The 27,300-nt window shown below is 40.2% G+C and overlaps 1 protein-coding gene across 25 annotated transcripts in view; it reads right to left on the reverse strand.

The window, feature by feature from the left end:
- Positions 1-27,300, reverse strand: part of NAV3 (neuron navigator 3) — an 873,011-nt gene that overhangs the window by 101,992 nt on the left and 743,719 nt on the right. For 21 of the 25 annotated variants that reach the window (XM_077474065.1, XM_077474059.1, XM_077474072.1 and 18 more), the window contains 5 exons: positions 23,116-23,607; positions 22,581-22,643; positions 16,024-16,184; positions 9,016-9,204; positions 202-254 (listed from right to left, as the gene is read on the reverse strand). In XM_077474065.1, the coding sequence (XP_077330191.1) occupies positions 202-254; positions 9,016-9,204; positions 16,024-16,184; positions 22,581-22,643; positions 23,116-23,607 (958 nt within the window). The remainder of the gene's footprint in view (positions 1-201; positions 255-9,015; positions 9,205-16,023; positions 16,185-22,580; positions 22,644-23,115; positions 23,608-27,300) is intronic. The other 4 variants (XM_077474057.1, XM_077474076.1, XM_077474066.1 and 1 more) reach the window with 1 other exon arrangement.

Genomic DNA, 27,300 nt, shown 5'->3' on the forward strand with positions numbered 1-27,300 from the left:
TGTGAATGATCACTACACAACATGTCTTTTGTGGCATGCTTCATATAAACCGTTGTGTACACACCACTAAGAAACACACCTGTTGCCTAAAGCTTTTCTTTTCATAGGAAACAAAATATATTTACTTTACTTTGTGTCCAAGTGAAAGGCAGAGTCAAACCACCTGTTTTAACATATTGACAATAAATAATGGTGACTTACAGTGGAGTAAAGAGATGATGTGCTGGAAACCAATGATAAGGAAGATCCATGAACTGAAAGAAGAAACAAAAAATCATACATGCACTTCAATATAATAATTAAGAAGCATATCTAAACCCAAAAACAAAAATTTTATATATTGCAGATTACCAATCATTAACTCCTTCTTGCCGAGCTCTGGCATCCTTTAAATGAGTCTTTTCACCAGGAGAAAGGAGACAGACTACTGTGCACGTGACCACTCTGGCTGTGCAATCCATAGCAGCTATGCTGCTTTGAACTTACCTATTTCCCCGTACCTTTTAGAAATGTGTGTTGTCGATAAATTTGTTTTGTTTCGTTCTGTTTCATATTAGCCGTAATTCGTGTCTGAAATCCAATTTGGATTTGTACGAAATACGAATTTTCGTTAGGTTCGTTAACTTTTCGTAACAATTCCGAATGTTCGTTATGATGAATTTAAAAAGCAAAAAATACCTTTCTTAATATGGCAGTCATTGACTCATTATGCTCATTATGAGGGGCCCCCACCATCCCTGTGCTGTGCTGACTTACTGGGTTTGTACCCCTGCTGTGAACATTATGAGAGGCTACCACCATCCCTGTGCTGTGCTGACTTCCTGGGTTTGTACCCCTGCTGTGCTCATTATTAGGGGCTCCCACCATCCCTGTGCTGTGCTGACTTCCTGGGGCTGTACCCCTGCTGTGCTCATTATGAGGGGCTCCCACCATCCCTGTGGTGTGCTGACTTCTTGGGTTTGTACCCTTGCTGTGCTCATTATGAGGGGCTCCAACCATCCCTGTGCTGTGCTGACTTCCTCCTGGGTTTGTACCCTTGCTGTGCTCATTATGAGGGACTCCCACCATCCCTGTGCTGTGCTCATTATGAGGGGCTCCCACTATCCCTGTGCTGACTTCCTGGGTTTGTACCCCTGCTGTGTTCATTATGAGGGCTCCCACCATCCCTGTGCTGTGTTCATTATGAGGGGCTCCCACCACCCCTGTGCTGTGCTCATTATGAGGGGCTCCTACCATCCCTGTGCTGTGCTCATTATGAGGGGCTCCCACCATCCCTGTGCTGTGTCCATTATGAGGGGCTCCCACCATTTCTGTGCTGACTTCCTCCCGGGGCTGTACCCCTGCTGTGCTCATTATGAGGGGCTCCCACCATCCCCGTGCTGTGCTCATTATGAGGGGCTCCTACCATCCCCATGCTGTACTCATTATGAGGGGCTCCCACCATCCCCGTGCTGTGCTCATTGTGAGGGGCTCCCACCATCCCCGTACTGCGCTCATTATGAGGGGCTCCCACCAGCCCTGTACTGTGCTCATTATGAGGGGCTCCCACCATCCCTGTGCTGTGCTCATTATGAGGGGCTCCCACCATTCCTGTGCCGTGCTGACTTCCTCCTGGGCCTGTACCCCTGCTGTGCTCATTATGAGGGGCTCCCACCATCCCTGTGCTATGCTGTGCTGACTTTCTGGGTTTTTAACGTCATCATAATGAATAATTATTATGACAATAATAAAATGATATTAATGAACATTCTTATTTTGTCCAATTCTGAATCTCCCAGACTACCAGTACTAGTCTTCCACTCCCATATTAAAAAAGGTAATTTTTCCAACCCTCACTCAGCAGCAGAAGAAAACCTCTGATTGGTCAACAAAACAGCATTCACCTTTCCGTTGTAACAGAATTTGGATCTGAAATTCGTCAACAAAATTTCGTATACAATTCGGAAGCATAGAAATTCATATTTCAGATGCTTTCAGACGTACTAATTTTTGGAAATTCGTACAAATTTTCGATTCATACGAAACAAACTGCACATGTCTAGTACCTTTAGCTCCCATTAGGTGCACACCCAAGAGCACATCCCAGCTCACATGTTTCACTTGTCAAGTACAAATGAACGGGCTGCACACTGATGCCATCACCAATGTCAAACCAGCTTTGAAGTGTTACCCAGGAGCCTAAAGTGAGTATATATAGAGACTTCTGCGCTCTATGGAAAAGATAGAAGAGGGCGAGAATAGCAAATGAAAAAAAGCAGCAATCACTAAATGAGTTGTCTCTCACTGGTAAAGGTAATTGAATAAAGATAAAAAAAAAAAAAAAAAAAAAAAAAAAAAAAAGGGGTGAAACTTGCGCTTGGTAAAAAAATAGAATAATTGATATGGAAAAAATCAATGAAGAAAAAAGCAGCTGAGCACAAAAAACCAGATACTAGGTCCAATAAACAGAAATATAAAAAACAGTGCAGCGCTTAATGTATAACACGTGACTGAATGTAGTGAAACAATAAATCAGGACAAGAAACGTTCCAAGTTAATGCTTTCAAAAAGTTAAACATCAATACTAAACAATACACATGTGCATAATGTGCAATAAACAAAAAATGGGCTATTGAACCAAAAAAAGGATCAAAAAAAAACTTTTAGAAGGAAAAAATATTGTTTAAACTACAGCTTAGTGCTGTGAAGCACAACCTAGTGATTAAGTGAGAAAAACAAACAACAAAATTGAAAAATAACTCAAAACAAATCCCATGCTTTGGATAAATGAAGTGATTTACAAGGCCTCATAAATGTGAAGATATAAGTTCATTGGGTAGAACGTGAGCCTTCTCCCCCCGCTGCCGACAACGCTGCTGGACTGAGTTCATCTGTCAACGAATCTACACAGACCGGAACGGACGACGTTCAAGGAGCACCCGAAGGTGTGGGTCATTTTTCACCTTCCCATCCGGAAAAGTGATTCGAGTCATCCATCTACACGAGGAGTGTCGGAGGAACGATCCTGTCCGATCCCAACATTTGGGGAGTTCGTATTTGCGCACACTAAAGGTGGCTCTGGTAAGCCTTCATTACTTACTTAAACTGTAGAGTGAAAGAATTTACGTGGTCAAGCACCTGCACCAGTGACACCTGGGACCAATTTTAAAGCTTCATTCACGTTCATCTTTAAAGTTCCATTCACGTTCTACCCAATGAACTTATATCTTCACATTTATGAGGCCTTGTAAATCACTTCATTTATCCAAAGCATGGGATTTGTTTTGAGTTATTTTTCAATTTTGTTGTTTGTTTTTCTCACTTAATCACTAGGTTGTGCTTCACAGCACTAAGCTGTAGTTTAAACAATATTTTTTCCTTCTAAAAGTTTTTTTTGATCCTTTTTTTGGTTCAATAGCCCATTTTTTGTTTATTGCACATTATGCACATGTGTATTGTTTAGTATTGATGTTTAACTTTTTGAAAGCATTAACTTGGAACGTTTCTTGTCCTGATTTATTGTTTCACTACATTCAGTCACGTGTTATACATTAAGCGCTGCACTGTTTTTTATATTTTTTTATATAATTGAATAAAGATGTGATGCGCTAATTACAAAACATTCAAATAGCCACAACAGAACTAAAAATGTGCAATTATAGAGCTATATAAAGTGCAACCGTGCATAGATCAATCAGAGAATATCCCTATACATATATGTCAATGAGTTAAAAAACCATGCCGGTGATTGATAAGTGCAAAAAAACACAGAAAAACACATAAATGTTTAACGTAAAAAATAAGATATAAGATATATGCACGTGTTCAGCGTGTAATATATATATACAAAGAAAAATAAATAAATATTAAATCGTGATTTGTGTAAAATGTCCCATACACAATCAAATCAAAACGTGCAATTCGGTAAGCACACTCAATTAAACGTGCAATGTGCTGGGTAATAAGTCCATTCGTGGTGATCCGTGCAGGTGGTGTGAATGCTAAATAATTACCTCACTGCTGTGGGTAACACAGCAAAAATAGTAATGGACACAAATTTTAAACGTGCAATTCAGTAGGCACACGAGATTAAACGTGCAACGTGCTGGGTGATAGATCCGTCCGTGATGGTCCGTGCGGATAATGTTAATACTATGCAATTACCTCACTGCTGTGAGTAACACAGCAAAAGATAGTAATGGGCACCAAGGTGATTGCAGGGATGGCTGTATAAACGAATTTTCTTTAGGAGACTTCTTATGGCTTCCTCATGGATGGTAGGTAAACTCAGAGGAATGAATCAGAGAAAACCGCCATAGTGTAGTTGTTTTTTAAAATATAGCAATTTATTTAAATGATTTAAAACTACTCACAAGTGAAGCAGGAAAAATAGACACATACGACAAACAGCAAATAAAACCGGATACGAACGTCACTTCCGGGCGTCCTACGCGTTACGTCGTCAAGACTTCAACTGGGATATTTTGCCAGGGTGCAGGAAGTGATAATATTATCTGTGTGTGCGCCATTGATCTTTTAGGTTCTGTGTTGATATTCCCCTTTTTTACCATTTATTTATCTTTAAAGGGATTTATTTATATAATTTTACTAAACCTCATGCGATTTTTAAGACAGGTTTTTGAGTTATATGGTTGAATTCCTTTTGCGATTTTTATGTATTTTATCCTTTTAGATATTTATATTTCTATTACACATATGCATTTATGTGATTTTAAAATAATTGCTATGTTTTGATGTCATCTGGAATATGTACGTCATTTCCGTGTTTCCATTAAAATATAAATCTCTATGCACATTCATTATTGCCCAGTTAACTACATGCTTTATTTAAATTAGTCTTTTGGAAAAAACTAGTTATTAAATTACTATCTGTTTTTCCAATATAGTTGTTTATGCACACCTTTTTGTATTTTTACCTATAGATAGGAGCTAGATATTTTTAAAATTTCTATAATTTTGATATTTTCTTATTCATCGGTTATCATCCTCCTTGATCTATTAGGTTAAAATAGTTTTTTATGTGCAGTTTTTTGTTTACTGTGGCTCACATTTCTCTCCCTTAAAACTTCGTTCTCAGCTACTGCTGACATGAAACTGTCTCCTCAGATGCTGTTTGACCACCAGAAATATGGCCACTTGCATAATTTGAAACTAACTCCAACAAAATGGCCGTCGGGCGTGCTCTAGTGCTCCATATAGTAGAGCTCAGTACGCTCTAAATTCCAGTGCGACGCTACGTGTAGCTGCTTTTACTTTATATACAGTCATCCTTCAGTATGCTGAATAAGGATAATATTCGTTCCGCCCCCTCGTTCCTTTATCCGTTCGCTTTATGCGTTCCCCTTGTCTGCGCTGCTGTCCATAGATGTTATCCACTCCCAGAAGGGAGGGTATTCAGCATGTCTTTTGTGTACTGGTTGACTCCCACAAACATCGTTGTGTTGTACACAGCGGTGCAATGGTATGTCAATCAAATGGGCGGCGTAGGTCCGCCCAGTACACCTATAAATCACTTCCTGCACCCTGGCAAAATATCCCAGTTGAAGTCTTGACGACGTAACGCGTAGGACGCCCGGAAGTGACGTTCGTATCCGGTTTTATTTGCTGTTTGTCGTATGTGTCTATTTTTCCTGCTTCACTTGTGAGTAGTTTTAAATCATTTAAATAAATTGCTATATTTTAAAAAACAACTACACTATGGCGGTTTTCTCTGATTCATTCCTCTGAGTTTACCTACCATCCATGAGGAAGCCATAAGAAGTCTCCTAAAGAAAATTCGTTTATACAGCCATCCCTGCAATCACCTTGGTGCCCATTACTATCTTTTGCTGTGTTACTCACAGCAGTGAGGTAATTGCATAGTATTAACATTATCCGCACGGACCATCACGGACGGATCTATCACCCAGCACGTTGCACGTTTAATCTCGTGTGCCTACTGAATTGCACGTTTAAAATTTGTGTCCATTACTATTTTTGCTGTGTTACCCACAGCAGTGAGGTAATTATTTAGCATTCACACCACCTGCACGGATCACCACGAATGGACTTATTACCCAGCACATTGCACGTTTAATTGAGTGTGCTTACCGAATTGCACGTTTTGATTTGATTGTGTATGGGACATTTTACACAAATCACGATTTAATATTTATTTATTTTTCTTTGTATATATATATTACACGCTGAACACGTGCATATATCTTATATCTTATTTTTTACGTTAAACATTTATGTGTTTTTCTGTGTTTTTTTGCACTTATCAATCACCGGCATGGTTTTTTAACTCATTGACATATATGTATAGGGATATTCTCTGATTGATCTATGCACGGTTGCACTTTATATAGCTCTATAATTGCACATTTTTAGTTCTGTTGTGGCTATTTGAATGTTTTGTAATTAGCGCATCACATCTTTATTCAATTACCCAGGAGCCTGCATTCACTATATCTGGTCTTCCACAGAACATGGAAATAGTTTTAGTAAATATAAACTGCTAAATACCTTTTTTTCCATCAACAGAGCAGTCTTGTGACTTCTATCCATGTCCGTTTAAAGCTTGTAGGAGGAGTTTTCATTCTCCTCTGACTGTCCTATAAGGCTACAGGGCCCCTGACCCTCTTCCTTGACAGTGTTGATTGGCCCTGTGCTGATCACATGCACCCTCCCAAGAAATAAAAAAATCTCTAGCAATACACAACAAAATGAGCATGTGCAGCTTATCCCCTAGCCTCTGTTCTATCAGGAGATGAATCAGGGACAGTGGAAGAAAGGGAGGAACAGAGAAGACAGGATCTAACAGCATGTTTACACAATGCAGAGGATTAACCCCTTAGGCTCCACTTGAGTATAACAAGCATGCTTTACTGCATATATAGACTGATTTGGGGTTTAATAACCTTTTAAGATAATATATTATGGATTCACAACATATAGTCTTACCTCTCCCTCTCTGGCCTAATGTGTTTCACTCCATAAAGGGTTTCACCATGGAGTTGTCAAAGTGGTCACATGATCAGGAGCATGATCATTATCAGAGACAGGGAGCTGTCTATAGGAGCATGCAGTGAGCGTACTCTCAGCACAGAAATGTTGTGCATGGGCATTAAAGACCACCCTCTTTGATGCCGCACATATGCGTTACCTGGGTGGCAAAAGATTAAACATGGAGGCTACATTGTTTTATTTTTTCTCACACGCATGCGTGGTAGTGACGTCATCATGGCCAATCACATAGCGGGAGCATGCAAACCCAGAAAATACTAGTATAGTATAGTACTAGCATATTATAGTACTAGCATATTATGCCATTGCCTTGCATGTGTATTTTTTTTGTTTTTTACAACATCCGTGGTTTACAACCACTTTAATTTAGGTCAGCTTCGAGTTAGGCTTTAATGGTTAGAACAACAGGTGAAAATAAAGGGAAAATGCCTAAGAAAAGAAAATGTTCACAGCCACCACATTTTAGGACTGGTAAGCTGCAATATAATATATTTTTGCTTTACAACAAGTAAAACCACTCAATCAACTATCCAGTAAACAATACAACTAAGCTTAAATCAATCAGTTTCCAATTAGTTTACTCTTATGTGAACTCTGCGTAATCTACTGCAACCAGATTCCAGAGATCACCTGATCACTGGGAAGGAACATCCAGAAGCCTATGCAAGGCATGTATCTTCCTCTCCATTTGCTTGCTAATGCTATCATAAATCATATTCAAGCCTCCAAGACAGGTTTGAGTTTGAATGTTTGTTGCGAGAAACTTCTTATACCGACACTTTGTATGGAGACACTTTCAAACATGAAGGACGACAACAAACACTTGACAGTAGATGTGTTTGATTTTTATATATTTTTTTTGCATGTAAGTAAAAATAGTTCACAGATTATTTTTAAAATGGAGTTTGGCTAAACTTGTGAAATACAGTTATGCCTGAATGAAAAAATAATATACTGAGCTCCTTGTATGAATGAAGCTTAAAATGTATGTACACCCTAACCATGGACATTTCTTATTTGCAAGTGTTCGTTCAGTTAAATGTAACATTAAAAGCATTTTGTTAATTCTATTTGATAAGTGCAAACAAAACCTGTTGATCTTCTCACAAATTGTGTTAGCTGATAATTCCCTGTGTTCTGTGCCTCTGTTGATTGTTATCAGTTATCACCATTCCCAGGTATCTCTGTGGACTACAAAACACCCTTCCACTACCTAATGGAGAAGAGGGGGTGTTCTGCTATCCTGTCCTAGGGTGACAACACTGCTCCTCCAAAGATAGTGTATGCTGAGTATATTTTGTCACCCTAGAACAGTGATTCTCAACCAGGGTTCCTCCAGAGGTTGCTAGGGGTTCCTTCAACATTGGGCAATTTCTGCCTTTCAGATAAGTTCCCTTGGACATCATTGATCCTTTTAGTTATCTGTAAGGAGGTAATTCTTCCTAATGACCCCAAATGTAAGGGCCATTCCTCTCACTGACCATCACACTAATGTATCTTGAGTTGTAAATTTTGAATTTTTAGAAGGGGTTCCTCGAGACTGGAGAAATATTTCAAGGGTTCCTCTGTGTTGAAAAGGTTGAGAAAGGCTGCCCTAGAACAAAAATTACCCTACCGGTAGGATCATCAGGTGAAATAATTTTTAACTGTAATTTTCAACTCAGTGTGAAATGTACATTTACATTTCTTGTATATAGCCTGTTATACATTACAGAAAAAAAATTACAGGAATTTTAGTCTTTTTCTTTGACTTGTCCAAAAATGAACTGTTTGCCGTGTACTGCATGCAGTATATTTTATGAAACATTATTTAAAAACTTTAAAGAATGTCACTAATGTTTCAAAAGATAAAGACCCTTGTTTATCCATCCAATTGTGAAATAAGAACCATGTATGCCATATCACCCCATTTAATAAGGATCCTTACAGATGCCAAATACTGTGATAAGACTCCTTGTCCACGATGTGAAACACGTGTCCATGATGTAATTACAGCAATTACATTACCTTCTTCCATGCTGTCTCGGAAGGACCCTGAGTGACTGATAGCTCTTGGTCTCTCCTCCAATGAGGTAGCACTTCCTCCTAGCTGTGAATCTTCATATAATTCAAAGGAAGCATCTTGGGCTGGAATGCTATTGGATCGCATCATGTTTGGTCCAGGAATAGTAAACTGGGATAAACTAGTAGGGCTCACTGCAACAGAGATTTCACAGTTCAAGCTTTAGAATTACAAGATTCCTATTACTATTATTACAACTAAAATTTATTTACTGTAGCATGCATAAAATATGTAAAATGTGCTAAAATGATCAGCCGCAAGAATCCTTCAAAGGAAACATCCATGCAGCACTATTAATTTGACCTAACTGTCAATGTGGCTTATGGAAAAAGGAAAAGTTATGTTCCCTATTAGCAATAAGTCAAGTTTCCTCCTTCACCGCAATGAAAAACAAATTTGAAAACTAAAATACAAATTAGGCAGGGTCCCAGCTGCCTAATGGAGGATTACATTTATTACTGACCACCTGACTGGGGTCAAAAGCTTCTGGTAAGCCTCCCCTTATCTCACTAGGGTGGCGTGACCCTGTTTTTCCTTTTAGCCTCTGGATACCTTTCGGCTGGGTTCTGGGATGGGGCTCACAGCAGGGGGTCTGGTGTGTCCCTGTTCTCCATTTCAGGGACGAATCAGGCCCACATTTTTGCCTGAATTCTGACTCTAAACAGAGCCAAAGACACACAGGACCCCTATGCAATCCATTCCGCAACCACACCAGAGATGTGAGCGGCTCCATTGAGAGCTGGTCACACTCTCCTGTCATACGAATTGGATGCAATTGGATACAGAGAAATCCACATCCAATTTGCATAAGTGTGAACCCAGCCTTTACCCTTTCCTCTGGAGACATACCTACATGAACCTTTTCTATGTTGGGAGTCCTTTACATCTTTATCTTGTCTGCGATTAGAACTGATGATATATGCATTATCATTATCCTTATTTATGCACTGGCACTTTATTGGTTATTACTGCCGTTTAATGAGTTTAATGAACTTATTTTATTTATTTATGCACATTTGTTGATTTATTTATGCATAAGCACTTGGACTACATTACTATTTGATTTTATGTATATTATATATATATTTTTATATATATATATATATATATATATATATATATATATATATTGTGGCAGCAGGCAGGTAAAGTCACCTGGTTGTATCCAGGATGGTAAATATGTGTGTCCTAGATTCAGGCTTTATGCAGACTTTTACAATTAGAGGGGAAGAGTTAATGAGCCCAGCTGAATTAAGTGGGCTCATTAAGGCCTCTACAAAAAACCCCAGCATGCATAGGGAGATGCTCCATCCTGGAACCAGTTTTGTGTGTATAGACTGGGGAGTCTGAGATCTGTTCTGTGCGGTGAGTTAACGCCTGTGTGGCAAACCCCTACAATAGAGACAGGGACTGGGGCAGCACAAGGCTGCACCCAGTTGTTAGACAGGGAGTCTACGTGTGTAGTTAGAGGTCAAGCTGACCAGGATTTATTTTCTTGTTTTATTTTGTTTGGCTGTTATATGTATCACTGCATGTAGCCTAAATAAACCGGATCTTTTGTTTTTTGCACCTACACCGCTGTCTGCTGTGCCTGACTTTGTGTTGTGAACCCATCCAGGGGGTCACACACACCCGCTACCGAGCGAACCCCCTCACAGTTGGTGGAGAATTTTGGCAGTTTTTTTTTTTTTTTTTTTGTTAAGGCCAGCATGGAGGAGATACTGAGACAGCTGGCTCTAGCAAATGCAAACCAGCAGCAAATAAATGCAGGTTTACAAAAGAGCCTTGCAGCTCAACAACAAGCCCAGCAGCAGGCAAATGCAAATCAGCAGCAGACAAATGCAACTTTGCAGCAGAGTTTGGAAGCCCAGCAGCAGGCAAATGCAAATCAGCAGCAGACAAATGCAACTTTGCAGCAGAGTTTGGAAGCTCAGCAACAAGCCCAGCAGCGATCTGAAGCCCGCTTCATAGACCTGTTGCAGAAGCAAGAGCAGAATTTTCAACAGAAAATAGAGACATTAATACAGCAACGTCCGCAGACCAATGAAGCAAGTGGTTACAATAATACCGCATCCTTTGGTGTGAGCCGTTTACTGACAAAAATGACTGGAGAGGATGATCCGGAGGTGTTTTTGACCACATTTGAAAGGACTGCTGAAAGGGAAAAGTGGCCTAAGGAGCAATGGGCTGGACTGGTGGCCCCTCTGTTAACTGGGGAATCGCAGAAAGCTTATTATGACCTAGAGCCTGACCAAGCAAAAGACTATGTGGTGCTAAAAGCAGAAATATTGGCACGGCTGGGTGTCACCCTGGCAGTCCGGGCTCAGCGTGTGCATAACTGGACTTTTCAGGTTGGAAAACCCCCCAGGTCTCAAATGTATGACCTCATTCACCTGAGCAGGAAGTGGCTGCAGCCAGAGACTTTGACCGCACCAAACATTGTGGAACGTGTTGTTATGGATCGTTTCCTGAGAGCTCTTCCTACTGCCATCCAAAAATGGGTAAGCCATGGAGACCCAGAAAATGCAGATAAACTTGTGGATCTGGTTGAGAGGTACTTGGCTACAGAGAACTTGACCACCTCTTCCAGGGACTCACGGACTTTCCCCCCTAAGACCAGATCATCCCCAGTGGCGGGTAAGATGACTCCAAGGGGTGAGGGTGGAGAGAGTGAGAGGGTGGGAGTTCTACCTAAGGTCTGGCGGGAGCAGCCCAGGAAGCCCATGCTGCAAGAGGCAGCGAAAAAAATTATTTGCTACCGCTGCCGTCAAGAGGGACATATTGCAGCCAATTGCCCAGTTGTGGATGAGCCTATGCAATGTGACTTTATAAGGGAGAGACGTCAGTCGCTGTTTGCGACAGTTGCATGCACTGCCATTCGGAGACCTGAGAAACATTTATGTAAAATGTGTATTAATGGTACACATGTTGATGTGTTGCTAGATTCAGGTAGCCTGGTAACATTGATAAAACCTGAATTAGTTACTACAGAGGTCTCTGGGAAGAACAGGGTGGCTGTTATTTGTGTGCATGGGGACACCCGAGAGTATCCTGTAACTTCAGTGTTTTTTGAGACCCCCAAAGGTAACCTCTCTCATCAGGTGGGGTTAGTGTCTCAGTTACCACATGATGCTATTGTGGGAAGGGATTTTCCAAAATTCTGGGAACTCTGGGATTGTCCTGAGGCCCCCATTGGTGCCCCTATAAACCAGGAAGATGACCAGAATTCCTCTGGGAGTGGTGAGGACTCTCCTGAATTTCCCTTGTCGGTATTGGCGGGGGAAACTCGAGAAACTGGGGAGGAGCCAACATCCTCAGATGAAAACATGCCGTCTGTGGAGTTTTCGGATCTTGAGGTTCACAGGGAAAATTTTTGCCACAGAACAGTTAAAAGACCCCACCCTAATAAAGGCACGGGAAAATGTGGTGAAAATAGATGGCGAGTTAGTGAACCCAGATAGGACTTGCCCTTATCCGTACTTCACTATGGAAAGAGACCTGCTATATCGAGTGGCTCAAAGGGCAGAAGAAACCATTGAGCAACTTGTAGTGCCCAAACCTTACAGGAAGTTGGTGTTAGAATTGGCTCATGGACACATTCTGGGAGGTCATCTGGGGACAGAGAAAACCAGAGAGAGGGTATTGCAGAGATTCTATTGGCCTGGGGTCATGAAGGAAATAGAAAAGTATTGTTCCTCCTGCCCTGTGTGTCAGAAGTCGGCACCTATGCCACATTTCCGTAACCCACTGGTACCTCTTCCTATCATTGAGGTCCCCTTTGAGAGGATCGCAATGGATTTGGTAGGTCCGATAATGAAGTCTGCTAGGGGGCATCAGTACATTTTGGTTATATTGGACTATGCCACCCGTTATCCGGAAGCAATTCCTCTCCGAAATACCTCGGCCAAAACCATAGCCAAAGAGCTATCCCTTGTTTTTAGCCGCATGGGTATTTGTAAGGAACTGCTTACGGACCAAGGTATACCCTTTATGTCCCGGGTTATGAAAGAATTATGCAAGTTGTACAAAGTGAAGCAATTGCGTACATCTGTGTATCACCCCCAAACAGATGGGTTGGTTGAAAGATTCAACAAAACCCTAAAACAAATGTTAAAGAAGGTGGTGGATAGAGATGGAAAGAATTGGGATTGTCTAATACCCTATCTGATGTTTGCCATTAGGGAGGTACCCCAATCCTCTACGGGTTTCTCACCCTTCGAGTTGCTCTATGGGAGACACCCAAGAGGGCTGCTGGATATCGCCAAGGAAACTTGGGAAAATGAGCGTTCTCCTCACAGGAGTGTGATTGAGCACGTCGCCCTGATGCAAGATAGAATTGCACAGGTAATGCCAATTGTAAAGGAACATTTAACCCAAGCGCAGTTAGCACAGCAGAGAGTGTACAACCGTGGGGCCAAGACCCGTACTTTTTCCCCGGGGGATAGGGTCTTGGTGCTAGTCCCTACGGTTGAAAGCAAATTTCTGGCCAAATGGCAAGGTCCATATGAAGTAATTGAAAAAATTAGTGAGGTGAACTACAGGGTTAGACAGCCAGGAAGGCGAAAGCCGGAGCAGATCTATCACGTCAATCTGCTGAAAGCCTGGAGGGATAGGGAATCCCTAGTTGCAGAGACTTTGTCACAAGTACAGCCTGATTGCTTAGTTCCTGAGGTTGGAATAGCAGACACCTTATCGAAACCCCAACAACAGGAGGTTAAAGAGTTTGTACTTCGTAACAAAGAGATTTTCTCTGAGCTGCCGGGACAAACATCTGGCGTAGAGCATGACATTATCACCCCGCCAGGAGAAAGGGTAAAACTAAAACCTTATAGAATACCAGAGGCCCGACGGGAGGCAATACGTGGGGAGGTTCAAAGGATGCTGGAATTGGGTGTGATAGAGGAGTCCCAGAGTGACTGGTCCAGTCCTATTGTACTAGTGCCCAAACCTGATGGGAGCTGGCGGTTTTGTAACGATTTTAGACAATTAAATAAAGTTACAAAATTTGACACCTACCCCATGCCACGTATAGATGAGTTGATTGACCGGCTGGGAACAGCCCGATATATGACAACTCTTGATCTCACCAAAGGGTATTGGCAAATTCCCCTGGCCGAGTCGGCCAAGGAGAAAACTGCGTTTGTAACCCCAGATGGGGCATTCCAATATAAGAGAATGCCGTTTGGGTTACAGAATGCACCGGCAACATTCCAGCGGAAAATGGATAAGATTCTGAGGCCCCATCAGAAATATGCTGCAGCTTACCTGGATGATGTGATTATCCATAGCACAGACTGGGTCTCACATTTGCCAAAAGTACAAGCAGTCCTAGACTCTATCCGGGAAGCTGGGTTTACGGCCAATCCAAAGAAGTGTACCATTGGACAGGAGGAGGCCAAATATCTTGGGTACACTATTGGGAGGGGGGTGATAAAACCCCAAGTCAATAAAGTCGAGGCCATACAGAGTTGGCCACGTCCCAACAGCAAGAAACAGGTACGAGCCTTTCTGGGAATCGCTGGCTATTATCGACGATTCATTCCCCATTTTGCTTCTCAGGCTGTGCCCCTCACCAACCTGACAAAAGGGAAAGAGTCGGTTATGGTTAAATGGTCCCCAGAGGCTGAGGAAGCATTTCAGTCCTTAAAAACAGCCTTATGTAGCCAGCCAGTGTTGTACTCACCAGACTTCTCTAAGGACTTTGTTGTACAAACTGATGCATCAGACGTTGGGTTAGGAGCAGTGTTATCCCAGGTCTGGAACGGGGAAGAGCACCCAGTCATTTACCTCAGCAGGAAGTTAAAGTCCCATGAGGTAAATTACTCCACGATTGTGAAGGAATGTTTAGCAGTGAAGTGGGCTCTAGATTCCCTTCGGTACTATCTGCTAGGTAGGCACTTTGACCTGGTGACTGATCATGCTCCTTTTAAGTGGATGGCTCAGAACAAGGAGACCAATAGAAGGGTAAATAGGTGGTTCCTAGCCCTACAGGAATTTAACTTTACAGTTAAGCATCGCCCTGGTGTTAAAATGGGGAATGTGGATGCTTTGTCTCGGATACATGCGTGTCTGACTGCTGGTGTTACAACCCCAAGGTTGAAACAAGAGGGGGGGGGTATGTGGCAGCAGGCAGGTAAAGTCACCTGGTTGTATCCAGGATGGTAAATATGTGTGTCCTAGATTCAGGCTTTATGCAGACTTTTACAATTAGAGGGGAAGAGTTAATGAGCCCAGCTGAATTAAGTGGGCTCATTAAGGCCTCTACAAAAAACCCCAGCATGCATAGGGAGATGCTCCATCCTGGAACCAGTTTTGTGTGTATAGACTGGGGAGTCTGAGATCTGTTCTGTGCGGTGAGTTAACGCCTGTGTGGCAAACCCCTACAATAGAGACAGGGACTGGGGCAGCACAAGGCTGCACCCAGTTGTTAGACAGGGAGTCTACGTGTGTAGTTAGAGGTCAAGCTGACCAGGATTTATTTTCTTGTTTTATTTTGTTTGGCTGTTATATGTATCACTGCATGTAGCCTAAATAAACCGGATCTTTTGTTTTTTGCACCTACACCGCTGTCTGCTGTGCCTGACTTTGTGTTGTGAACCCATCCAGGGGGTCACACACACCCGCTACCGAGTGAACCCCCTCACAATATATATATATATATATATATATATATATATATATATATATATATATATATATATATATATATATATTACATTTTGCTACCGTTTGCCTTTAATTAATATCAGTGCACATACTAGTATTGGTAATCACAAAATTGGGTTTAGCTCACACGTGATTTTTGTACTTTAGCGTTGCACTTTTCCTGGGTTCTAAAAAACAAATCTGACTAAGTGTGATAAGGCTCCACAAGGTTCTAAAAATGTGAATAATTGTCAGTGCAGTAAGCTTACGGTATATCTTGTTCTATATGGTCCTCCCACATGTTTTACCTAAATTTGAGTAATGGTATTTCCCACTGGTGGATGAGGACATGCCTGATGGGGAGACAAGAGGAGATTGATTTCCAGTATCTTGTAGTCCTCCTGTTGAATGAGAACGCAGCCATTCTTTTCCCTCTTCTTGACTGGTCTGTCGAGACGATGGTGTATACCTGCAGAGATGCAGAAATATTACTTTTATTGTAAACCCCAACTTATGTCTATTACAAGCCAAATCCAGATCTGATTGAGAACAAAGTGCTGCTTACAGATAAACAGTTACAGTTGAGGACAGTTGAAAAGCTTGTACTAAACCTAAAGTAGTACTAAAGTCTAAGCATAAAAATACCCACTGCTTGTCCTACCCCCTGTCCCTAAACACTTACCAGGATCTATGTTACTGCCTCCAGCTTTAGCATCTATTTCTCGGAGGCCAATGTAGCCAGTGAAGGAGTGAAGGCATGGATTACCTCTGCTGTGTGTGTCTATGGACGCACACAACTTGGTACATGACCTGATTGGAGCTTACATGCACAGGTGCCTCCCTAGCTCCCATCTTGTTACAAGAGACACCCAAATGTGGAGGGGAGCTTACAGCCCCACCGAGGACTGTGAAAAGGGGTGGAAAGTGATGTTTCTGTGAAAGATCATTGAAAAGTTAAGTGTTACCTCTTTTTTATTTTATTTTAACTTTGTAAAATACAGAGTTATATCATGTGTAAACTGATAAGGAAGACCATGCTAGGAATGTGCAATAAATTATGTTTAATGTTCATTTCATCCATAAGTTTATTAACAGGGATAGAAGATTGTACTTCTTAAATCATCATCATCATCAATGTAGTTGGAAACGTAGAACAAATTTTGAACTAATAAAACTAAAATAGAATGCAGTATCTTTCAGTCGGTTATTTTAGTGAATGTTGACATTATTTCAACATGCATTCACCTGAATAAGGTAATATCGCTGCAAAAAAATGCACATATACTTAATAAAGCAAAAGTAGAATAAATAAATAAATAACTTGGAAAAATTGAAGATTGCAATACAACAAAGTAACAATTGCTTTGTGCAGGCAAATTCAGTACTGGAATAATGACTGAAGCATTAAATATTAAGCTCTTCAAAGCATAAAGCTTGCATTATGCTTTAGTATAAGCATGCAGAACAGAAACAGTTAGACAGAGAAGAAAAATAAAGAATACCAAGACTGGAACAGATTATCTCATAACACAGTAAAAAAATTTTTTACAATAATGTTACCTATTTATTTGGGTCAATATCAAATTGTTTAGCAAAATGGATTTTGGGTTCTTCAGCAGAATACTGCTAAACTAGGACCAAGAAAATGCTGTTTAATTGCATCTTAAAGCATCTGTTGAACATGTACTTGTCTGTTAGTATTCCACCATTAAAATGAATGCAAAGTGCCTTAAAGGAAAATGGATCATCACAAAATGTGCTTAGGTTTATTTACTCTCAGTTTGTATGTACTTTTTTATTTCTTTATTGTGAGAAGCAGAAGGCTCAGACTAATTACTAATTTTCTAGTAAGTGTTATAGGCATTTGCATGTAAAAGAAAATAAGGCCAATCAGTGCATTAAACACAGGCCATTGAAAAGCAAAAAGTAAAATATCTATACGGTGTATTGTAGCCTGACATGAACGTGCACTTTTGAAACTGTGCTAATAAATGACAATGGAATCTGATTGGCTACCAAAGTACTCTATTCGGATGCTTTTTTTAGTACATGAAGGCCTGTTGAGCATAATTTATTTAAGCATTTGTGACATTTTTCTACAGTATGGCAACATTAGAAAGTCCTGCACCACAATTTTGAAAACCATGCAACAGTTTTTATGCTATGTCCAATGCAGGCAACGATTTTACATTCTGGCACTGTGATTGCGACAATTTCATTAAGAAACATCATCAAATTAGTGATAAGAAAAGTCGAGGTAAATGAGAAATTGTGTGAAATATTTAAGTATTGTGTCACAAAAAAATTCTGGGACAAAAGTCTGTCTCAGGCAATTCTTCAGCGGATTCAAATAAAGCTTACTCAATTACACAAATCTGTTGCAAGCTGTGCCATTTCTTGCACAGAAGGGATTGTGTCTAATGGCCGGAAGTATCCATAACACACAGACAGCATGGTGTCAAAAAGAAGATTCTGCTTCTATTGGAGTTTAACATCTTTTGAACATTGCTTTCTCTAGCAAACATTAAACTGAACAAGTAAAATCACCACTGTCTGTACATTTAAACTGAAATATTACAGTGCCTTGAAAAAGTATTCATATCCCTTACACCCAATACATTTTGAATTTATGAAAAGTGTGGCGTGCATTTATATTTAGCCCCCTTTAGGCTCGGTTCACACCTAAACCGGCCACGGATCACTCATCAACGCTGTCTGTCCCTGATTTCTGTTTCAGGGATGAATCAGGGCCAAATCTTTGCCTGAATTTGGCCCTGAAATGGAGGCAAAGACGCACAGTGCAGTTCGCTCTGCAGCCGCCCTGGAGACATATGAACTGGCTCCATAGAGAGGCGGTCACATTCTCCTGCTATGCGTGAAACATGGTGGTTACAGCATCATGTTGTGGGGATGATTTTTTTTCAGCAGGGACAGAGAAGCTGTTCAGAATTGATGGGAAGATGGATAGAGCCAAATACAGGGCATCTTAGAAGGAAACCTGTTAGAGTGTGCAAAAGTCTTGAGACTGGGGCGGAGGTTCACCTTCCAGCAGGACAACGACCCTAAACATACAGCCAGAGCTACAATGGAATGGTTTTGATCAAAGCATATTCATGTGTTGGAATGGCCCAGTCAAAATCCAGACCTAAATCCAATTGAAAATCTGTGTCAAGACTTGAAAATTGCCATTCACAGATGCTCTCCATCCAATCTGACAGAGCTTGTACTATTTTGCAAAGAAAAATGGGCAAAAACTTCACTGTCTAGATGTGCAAAGCTGGTAGAGGCATCCCCAAAAAGACATGCAGCTGTAATTGCAACAAAAGGTGGTTCTACAAACCAGAATACCAATGCACACCACACTTTTCACATATTTATTTGTAAAAAAATTATACTTTTCTTTCCACTTCACATTTATGTGCCACTTTGTGTTGGTCTAGCACATAAAATCCAAATAAAATACATTTACATTTTTGGTTGTAACATGACAAAATGTGGAAAATGTCAAGGGGTATGAATACTTTTTCAAGGCACTGTATTTTGTATGTTTTGTCTTTCTTGCATTTTCATCAGGCACATAACATACAGGCAATCTACAGAAATACACTCAGACAAATGTCTGACATGTAACTCCTATTTTATGTAAGTAAAGCATCAGTACATGTTACTTATCCCTCACATATACTATATTACCAAAAGTATTGGGATGCCTGCCTTTACACATGCATGAACTTTAATGGCATCCCAGTCTTAGTCCGTAGGGTTTAATATTAAGTTGGCCTACCTTTTGCAGCTAAAACAGCTTCAACTCTTCAGGAAAGGCTGTTCACAAAGTTTAGAAATGTGTCCATTGAAATGTTTGACCATTCTTCCAGAAGCGCATTTGTGAGGTCAGGCACTGATGTGGACAAAAAGGCCTGGCTCACATTCTCCTCTCTAATTCATCCCAAAGGTGTTCTGTCAGTTGAGGTGCAGGCCAATCATGTTCCTCCACCCCAAACTCACTCATTTATATATTTATGGACCTTGTTTGTGCACTGGTGCACAGTCATGTTGGAACAGGAAAGGGACATCCCCAAATTGTTGCCACAAAGTTGGGAGCATGAAATTGTCCAAAATGTCTTGGTATGCTGATGCCTTAAAGGTTCCCTTCACTGGAACTAAGGGACCAAGCCCAACCCCACAACATAATCCCCCCTCTATCAAATTATTTGGACCAGTGCACAAAGCAAGGTCCATAAAGACACGGATGAGAGAGTTTGGGGTGGAGGAACTTGGCCTGGCCTGCACAGTCCTGACCAGAACCCAATAGAACACCTTTGGGATGAATAAAAGTGGAGACTGTAAGCAAGGCCTTCTCATTTAACATCAATGCCCGACCTCATAAATGTGCTTCTGAAAGAATGGTCAGAATTTTCATAGACACACTCCTAAACCTTGTAGACAGCCTTCCCAGAAGAGATGAAGCTGTTATGCAAAGTGTGGGCCAACTTAATATTGAACCCTACGGACTAAGACTGAGATGTCATTAAAGTTCATGTGCGTGTAAAGGCAGGCGTCACAGTACTTTTGGTAATATAGTGTATTTTGTGGCAAGTTCATTTTTGTTACCTCTTTTATATAGTGCCAGTTCTTGCTTGCTAAATAAGCTAACTACCAGCTTACAAGAATGACACTCAAAGTTTACAGCAATATGGTTTGCTGGAACTGGATTTTCCGGCTCATCTAAACTTTTCTACCAGATTTCAAGCCAGACACCCATTTCACTTACCCATCTTCCTGTCCCTCTCCACTGTTCTCTTTTGATTTCTTTTCCTCTTCTGCTTTTTTTTTACTTTTTTTACTTTTCTCCTTTAAGACTTTCTGAATATTTTGTCATTTGACTCCTATTTTTTGGAGGTACAAGTGACTTAACATAAGTAAAATGGGAAATTTAGAGGTGTTGAATCCTTCTGTCTGAATAATAAACCAAATCGCTTACATTCTTTTTTAGGAATGCACAGTAGGATTCAACACCTCTAAACCCCCCCCCCCCCCCTTTTTTTTATGTTTTTTTTTCTATATTGATTTGGGATATGGACTCACTTATATTCAATGATTCAACATAAAAGACTCTATGTGAGTTTATTAAAACATGGACTCAGGACTCTTTGTCATTTGCAGGATTGTGACGTAAACATCATGTATCACTGAGATACTCCAATGTCTTTATGCGCCTTCCATACTGCTCTTTGCCTAATGACTTTATCTTTCTGTACACTTTTTTATGTCTAAAAACCACAAGAAAAGTCTTATGCCACGTACACACGACTGGACTTTCTGGCAAACTAGGTCCAACGGTCTTCCCGACAGACTTTCGGAATGAACGGACTTGCCCACACATGAAAGGACTAAGTCCATTCGAAAGTCTGTTCATTTGGACAAAAAAACAAAGTTCAATAGCCAGTAGCCAATAGCTGCCCTTGCATCATATTTGGTCCATCGGACCAGCACACAGACGGATGGTTTTCCCGATTTGAGTCCATCGGAATTGAGTCCTTCGCATAGATTTGAAACATGTTTCTAGGTCCGCCGGATTTCATTCCTGAAAAACGACTGGATTAGCCCACACACGATCGAATTCTGTCAGACATAGTTTGCCGGAAAGTCTGGTCATGTGTACGCGGCATAAGAAAGAAAACTCATAAATGCATGAATTTTGATATAACACTTCCTACATGTCTGCATTGTGGCACCATCCTAAATGTTTGGGTAGCGATGACTGGCACTTTCTTGCATTGCAGACTACCAAATCTCCTTTATATTCCATGAAATATATATATTATGCTATCGTTAATGTGAAATAACAACAAATAACACACTGTCAAAGCTGTACACAAAAGATTGATGAAATGAACCAAATACAAAAGCAAGCAGTGAAAAGTCAAGATTTGTTAGTATCTGAAAGGACATGGTTTAATGCAGAGAACCATTACCAATGCTTGATTTGCATATAGGAAAAATGATCATACTAGTTAGCTTCAAAAGATCATATTTTAAAATATGAAAGACAAAAAATAGAAATTGATTTAATTAGCACTATGTATAGCTGTAAGTATGCACGGATTTATATCAGATCAAGGTGTGTTGCTTTGAAAAGCAGTCATGTAACCATTGCTTGCCCCCTGAACAAAAGTTAAACCTGGATCAGTGTTCTCTGTGATAAACACAGTCAGTTGGGTTTATATAATGAACCTACACAAAAAATAAAGATGATGTATAAGGCACAGTAAGTGAAAGCAACCAAAGAGAAATTGCTCCTTATTTAACTGAATAAACAGAAATCCCACTGATAACTATAGTGTTGGATCTAGTTCTATTTTGCACACTAATTATCCATCACTTATTAGATAAGTCCAAGTACATTCTGAGTAGACATTTAATGCAAAAAATGGAATGCAGAAAAAAGACATTTATGAGATTGGGTTCATTCCTAAAACAAATACTAGGCTCACATTTAATAGGCTTCTAACATATGAAAATGCTGCCAAAATGATGGTGTCCCAGATGCCTTTTATTTCTAGCTCATGAACCATGACCGTTTTTATTACCCAGTTTTAGCACTAATAAATTAACCTGAATGTGTTTATCATAGAGATTAATGATCCATAGATGTATTGTAACAAGAGAACATTGAAACACACCAAAGATACATGTACAAATGCCAATGAGCACACACCCTTTAAGGCCAGCTTGTTGCATACAATATACTGGGGAAAGACAGTTGCTCAGCACTGAACAGAGAAGGTAGTTGAATAGACTAACAGAAAGCAAGAGACGCCCAAAGTGTACTAAGGCAGCGGTCATGCTCAAGGAATAGTTATACCTTAGTCCCTTTTTGGGCAGGGTGTTTCGATCAAGTTGCATACTGTTAAGATAAAGAAAACCCCTACAAACAAGACAAAAACCATTAGGATAAAAATTGCAAAATACATAAAGTAATATAGAGACATAGAAACCTAGAAAAGCAACGGCAGAAAAAGATTGAGTAGTCCATGAAGTCTTCCCATTTATTTATTTTTGGGTATATTTTCTTCTGTTTTGATTCATGATACAAAGCTAAAGAAAAAGAAGGCTTGACATATGTTTGCAGATATTTGGCAGACTGCCATTTAACGCTACTATGCAACAAGGAAGCTCTGTCCCATTGATTTTTCACTGATGTAATTTTTTAACACATGATCCTTAAATTTCTATGGCAGTAAAGATAATGGATACCTCTTTTTAATTGTCTTAAACTTTTATGGTTTTTCCAAATTTTGACACACAAACCTATAGGATTATTAATGCTATTATGTATTCCCTCTGTGGCAGGTAACACTAGCAAACGTTAAGTCTAGGCACTTACAGTATATCCTTACCTCTCAGACAGGGTTGATCTAACACTCCCAGTTCTCATCAGCATACTTTGAAGTTCCTGTGTACTTGCAGTCAATCCAGATAGGGAACTATGATGACTTAGGGGTAAATCAATGGACTCGGAGCTGGTATGAAGGCTTGTCATAGACTGGTAACTTGGGGTATCCTTACTTCCAGCAGAAGAGCTGCTCAAATTTGTTGTCCACACTTGGCCACCTGAAGTAAATGAGTGAACTGATGCTGGACTTGAGGCCAATGAATGTCCTAGGCTTATGACATCAGGAGTTAATTCATTGGGTTTGCTGAACAAGGGACTGCTGCCTCCACTTTGTCCACCAGCACTGCCCATGCTACCTGTACCAGATGAAGGGGAATCCAAGCTGCCCTGTCTAGCCAGGGATGTATTGCTGGGGCTAGAAATCACAGAAGAAGACTTCACACCATCACCGCTTGCAGAAGAGGAAGCTTTACTCCCTGCCTTTGCACCAAATAACCTTCAGATGAAAACAAAAATTACTTTACTGTAATATAATCATTATTGTAATAATTAATGTAAATAACGTAATTATTGTATATACAACATAAATATGCTTTTGATCAAACTTTTTTTTCCTTCCTTCCTCCTGGATGTAAATGACCAGGCAATACAACAGACTGGACTTTAGCGAAATCTGCTGGAGTATAACTAACACGAGTGCACAGAGCAAAACTCATGTCATGAGAAGGTCCCAAACTTCATACTCACTTCCCATTATTTTAGTTGTTAGAGCATATATGGCATAGATGGCTTACTATATATAAGATATAAAAATAAAAATAGTCTATTGTATCAATTGTATACGTGCCACCCTTTTAACCAGGAGTCACTGCAAGATAAGTGGTAGTGCTTATTCTGTATTTGTACCAGAGCTTTATAGCTTTTGGATTTGCCTCTGGATAATTGTCAGTATGAATAGAATGCTATGCGAATTGCTTGTTTGTTTTTATTTATTTATTTTTTTTGCATGGAAAAGCTAAATTGCATGCAAGTTATATTAACCACTTGCCGACCAGCGCACGACGATGTACGTCGACAGAATGGCACGGGCAGGCAAATGGGCGTACATGTACGTCCCTTTAAATTTGCCGCCCTGCCATCTGGAGTGCACCGCCGGCGGCGCGCTCCCGCGCTGGTCGGGACCCCCGTGAGTCCGGTCGCGGGACCCGCAGACTCGATCGCTGCGGGCATACCCGCGATCGTCTCACGGAGCGGCCAAATGAAGAAATGCCATTGTAAACAGCATTTCTCCATTCTGCCTAGCAACTAGTGACGCTGATCTCTGCTCCATGGGATTGGAGCAGAGATCAGTGTTCACTAAATGAAAGCCCAACCCCCCCACAGTTAGTAACACACCCCTAAGAACACTTAACCCCTACACTGCCACCCACTGGTTAACCCCTTCACTGTCAGTGTCATTTACACAGGAATCACTGCATTTATATAGCAGTGGTTACTGTATAAATGACAATGGTCCCAAAAATGTGTCAAAAATGTCCGATGGGTCCCCCACAATGTCGCAGTCACAATAAAAATCGCTGATCGCCGCCATTACTAGTAAAAAAAATAATAAAAAATGATTAATAAAAATGCTATAAAACTATCCCTATTTTGTAAACGCTATAACTTTTGCGCAAACCAATCAATAATCGATTTTTGCGATTTTTTTTTACTAAAAATATGTAGAAGAATACGTATCGGCCTAAACTGAGGGAAAAAATTGTTTTTTTATATATTTTTGGGGGATATTTATTATGACAAAAAGTAAAAAATAATGCGTTTTTTTCAAAATTGTCGCTCTATTTTTGTTTATATCGCAAAAAATAAAAACCGCAGGGGTGATCAAATACCACCAAAAGAAAGCTCTATTTGTGGGAAAAAAAGGACGACAATTTTGTTTGGGAGCCACGTCGCACGGCCGCGCAATTGTCAGTTAAAGCGACGCAGTGCCGAATCGCAAAAAGTGGTCTGGTCTTTGACCAGCAAATTGGTCCGGTCTGAAAGTGGTTAATGGCGTTTTCATTATGTAAAAGCTAATAAAAAAAAAAAATGACTGCATGAGTTAAAAACCCCTAAAATAGTTCTAGCATATGCCTTAATTTTGTTAGGCATCTATTGAGTGGAACAGATAAAATAATGTTTCATCAGATAAAACACAGATTCATGAGATAAATTCTTTCAATATCTAAAAACTATTTGGTAAAAAAAAGAAAAAATTTACACTTATGTTATATGTATCCATGTGGGAAAGAAATGATCACGAGAATAATGAACACAGCTATAATAGCCATACGTCTTAGTGAACTGATCCCAATGTCACTTGCAGTTACAAATTTTTTTTTTCATAAATTCAGACTGAAAAGTTCTACATTTGCCCACAAGAGGGAGTCAGACATTTTAAAATCATTTTCATGCAGTTAATTTTGATAAAAAGAAAAGAAGTAAAATTGACACGGTAGCTACGCACATTATCTCTATGAATCCAAGTGGGAAATAATGAAATAGATTCGATTTTGATTCAAAAGATGTGCAAGAGAAACAGCTTTTAATTCAGTAAGGAGCTAAGAAATCATACAGACATGACTGCATCTTACCCTTGGCAAATTGATTCTTTTGTTTTTTTATTACCTAGTCTTAAGGTACCTGATATGTATTAAAGTCATATGAAATGTCATTCTTTATATCATACATACTCTTTACGCTATACAAATGAGATTTCACACTTTTTTTTTATATATTTGATTTCGAGAGATGAGACAATTTTACACAGTTTTAGTTCTCAGAAATTGTTCCATACCAAATCATGGTCCTTTTTTACAGTATTTAGATGAAAGTTCTTCTAACCGAGACATAAAATGAAGACTTGACAAAGTTTCACCAGAGAAGAGCAGCGGTGTAGGGAATAACCTTTTAACCCTAGTCAGAGGCTATACAACACAAATGGCAGAAAAGCACACAGTACTGTACAACAGTATCATCTAAAGGCAAAGCACTGTGCTTCTTTACTTTACAGCTCCAACAAGTTACAAAAAAGCTTAGAATGCTTCCAATAGAGTTCATCCCTTTGCAATTTTCACCAGAAGAGCTATTCCAAAAGTTATGCTATCCAGAGACATATTGGATCTATGCACTTAACACCCTAGCATAAAGTCTAAATAAGGATTTGGAAATTAGTAATGTCTTATCAAATTCCCCTAACCCTACATTGCTTTAGTTCTTAGAACCTAGTTTTAAAAATTCTTAGAAAAACTTCTTAGAAACAAGTTTTTTTTTTGTTCACCATGCTTTGTTATCTGTCTGAGTTTATATATATTTATTTACACACATATATATTATTTGTAAGGATCAGCTTTTATTGAATATCTATTCTCTATTAGGGCTAATTCACACCGCAATGCCAATCTCAGCACATCACACTGTTCACTTTTTAAATGAACTTTACTGAAATGTCACAGAGGCAGTGAATTTCATGCAGTACTTTTTTTAGTGCACACCACTCAGCACAGTGGTGTTCACTGGGCACACCGGCGACAAGGCTCTTTCTCTCTCTGCTCTCCCATCTGTGTAGAGAGGAGGGGGGAAACTATCACCACACTCTCTATGAAGCCAGAAACTCCGGTGTTGCTGCTGTCAAATTGTCAGTGAATGAGTTGACTCTGAAGCGGGGGGGGTTCATGCAGGGGTGGCATTTTTGCTGCCCCCCCCCAAAGTGACATCCTAGGCCTGGGCCTTGTCAGCCTAGGCCAAGACACAGCACTGCCGATAAAGTAAGCTGCCAAATCCTGTGCAGGTTCAGCACTGATGGAGGTCTGGATGGGGTTGGGCAGCCCAGTTTGACTGGAAGAACAGGAGATTTTCCACCTAACACTTCTCATTCCTGAGGTAATGACAGGCTTTCCCCCCAAAATGTTATGGCATTTTCTTTCCGTTAGTACGTTTTATAGCCTCTAGCTGTTAAGCAACACAGCTCCGCAGGCTTTTCTGCTCAAACATTATTTCATTAATGTGCTAAAATGTAGGCCTTGCCCTGACATTCATCTAGGTCAAGTGTATGGGCTACTGTTTGCTAGGGATGACCCCCCTGTTCGGTTCACAGCAGGACATGCGAACAGGCAAAAAATTTGTTTGAACATGCGAACACCGTTAAAGT

The sequence above is a fragment of the Lithobates pipiens genome, unplaced genomic scaffold, assembly GCF_037356315.1.
Source record: "Lithobates pipiens isolate NorthernLeopardFrog02 unplaced genomic scaffold, aLitPip1_a1.2 Scaffold_8, whole genome shotgun sequence".
In the NCBI taxonomy this organism is placed as follows: domain Eukaryota; kingdom Metazoa; phylum Chordata; class Amphibia; order Anura; family Ranidae; genus Lithobates; species Lithobates pipiens.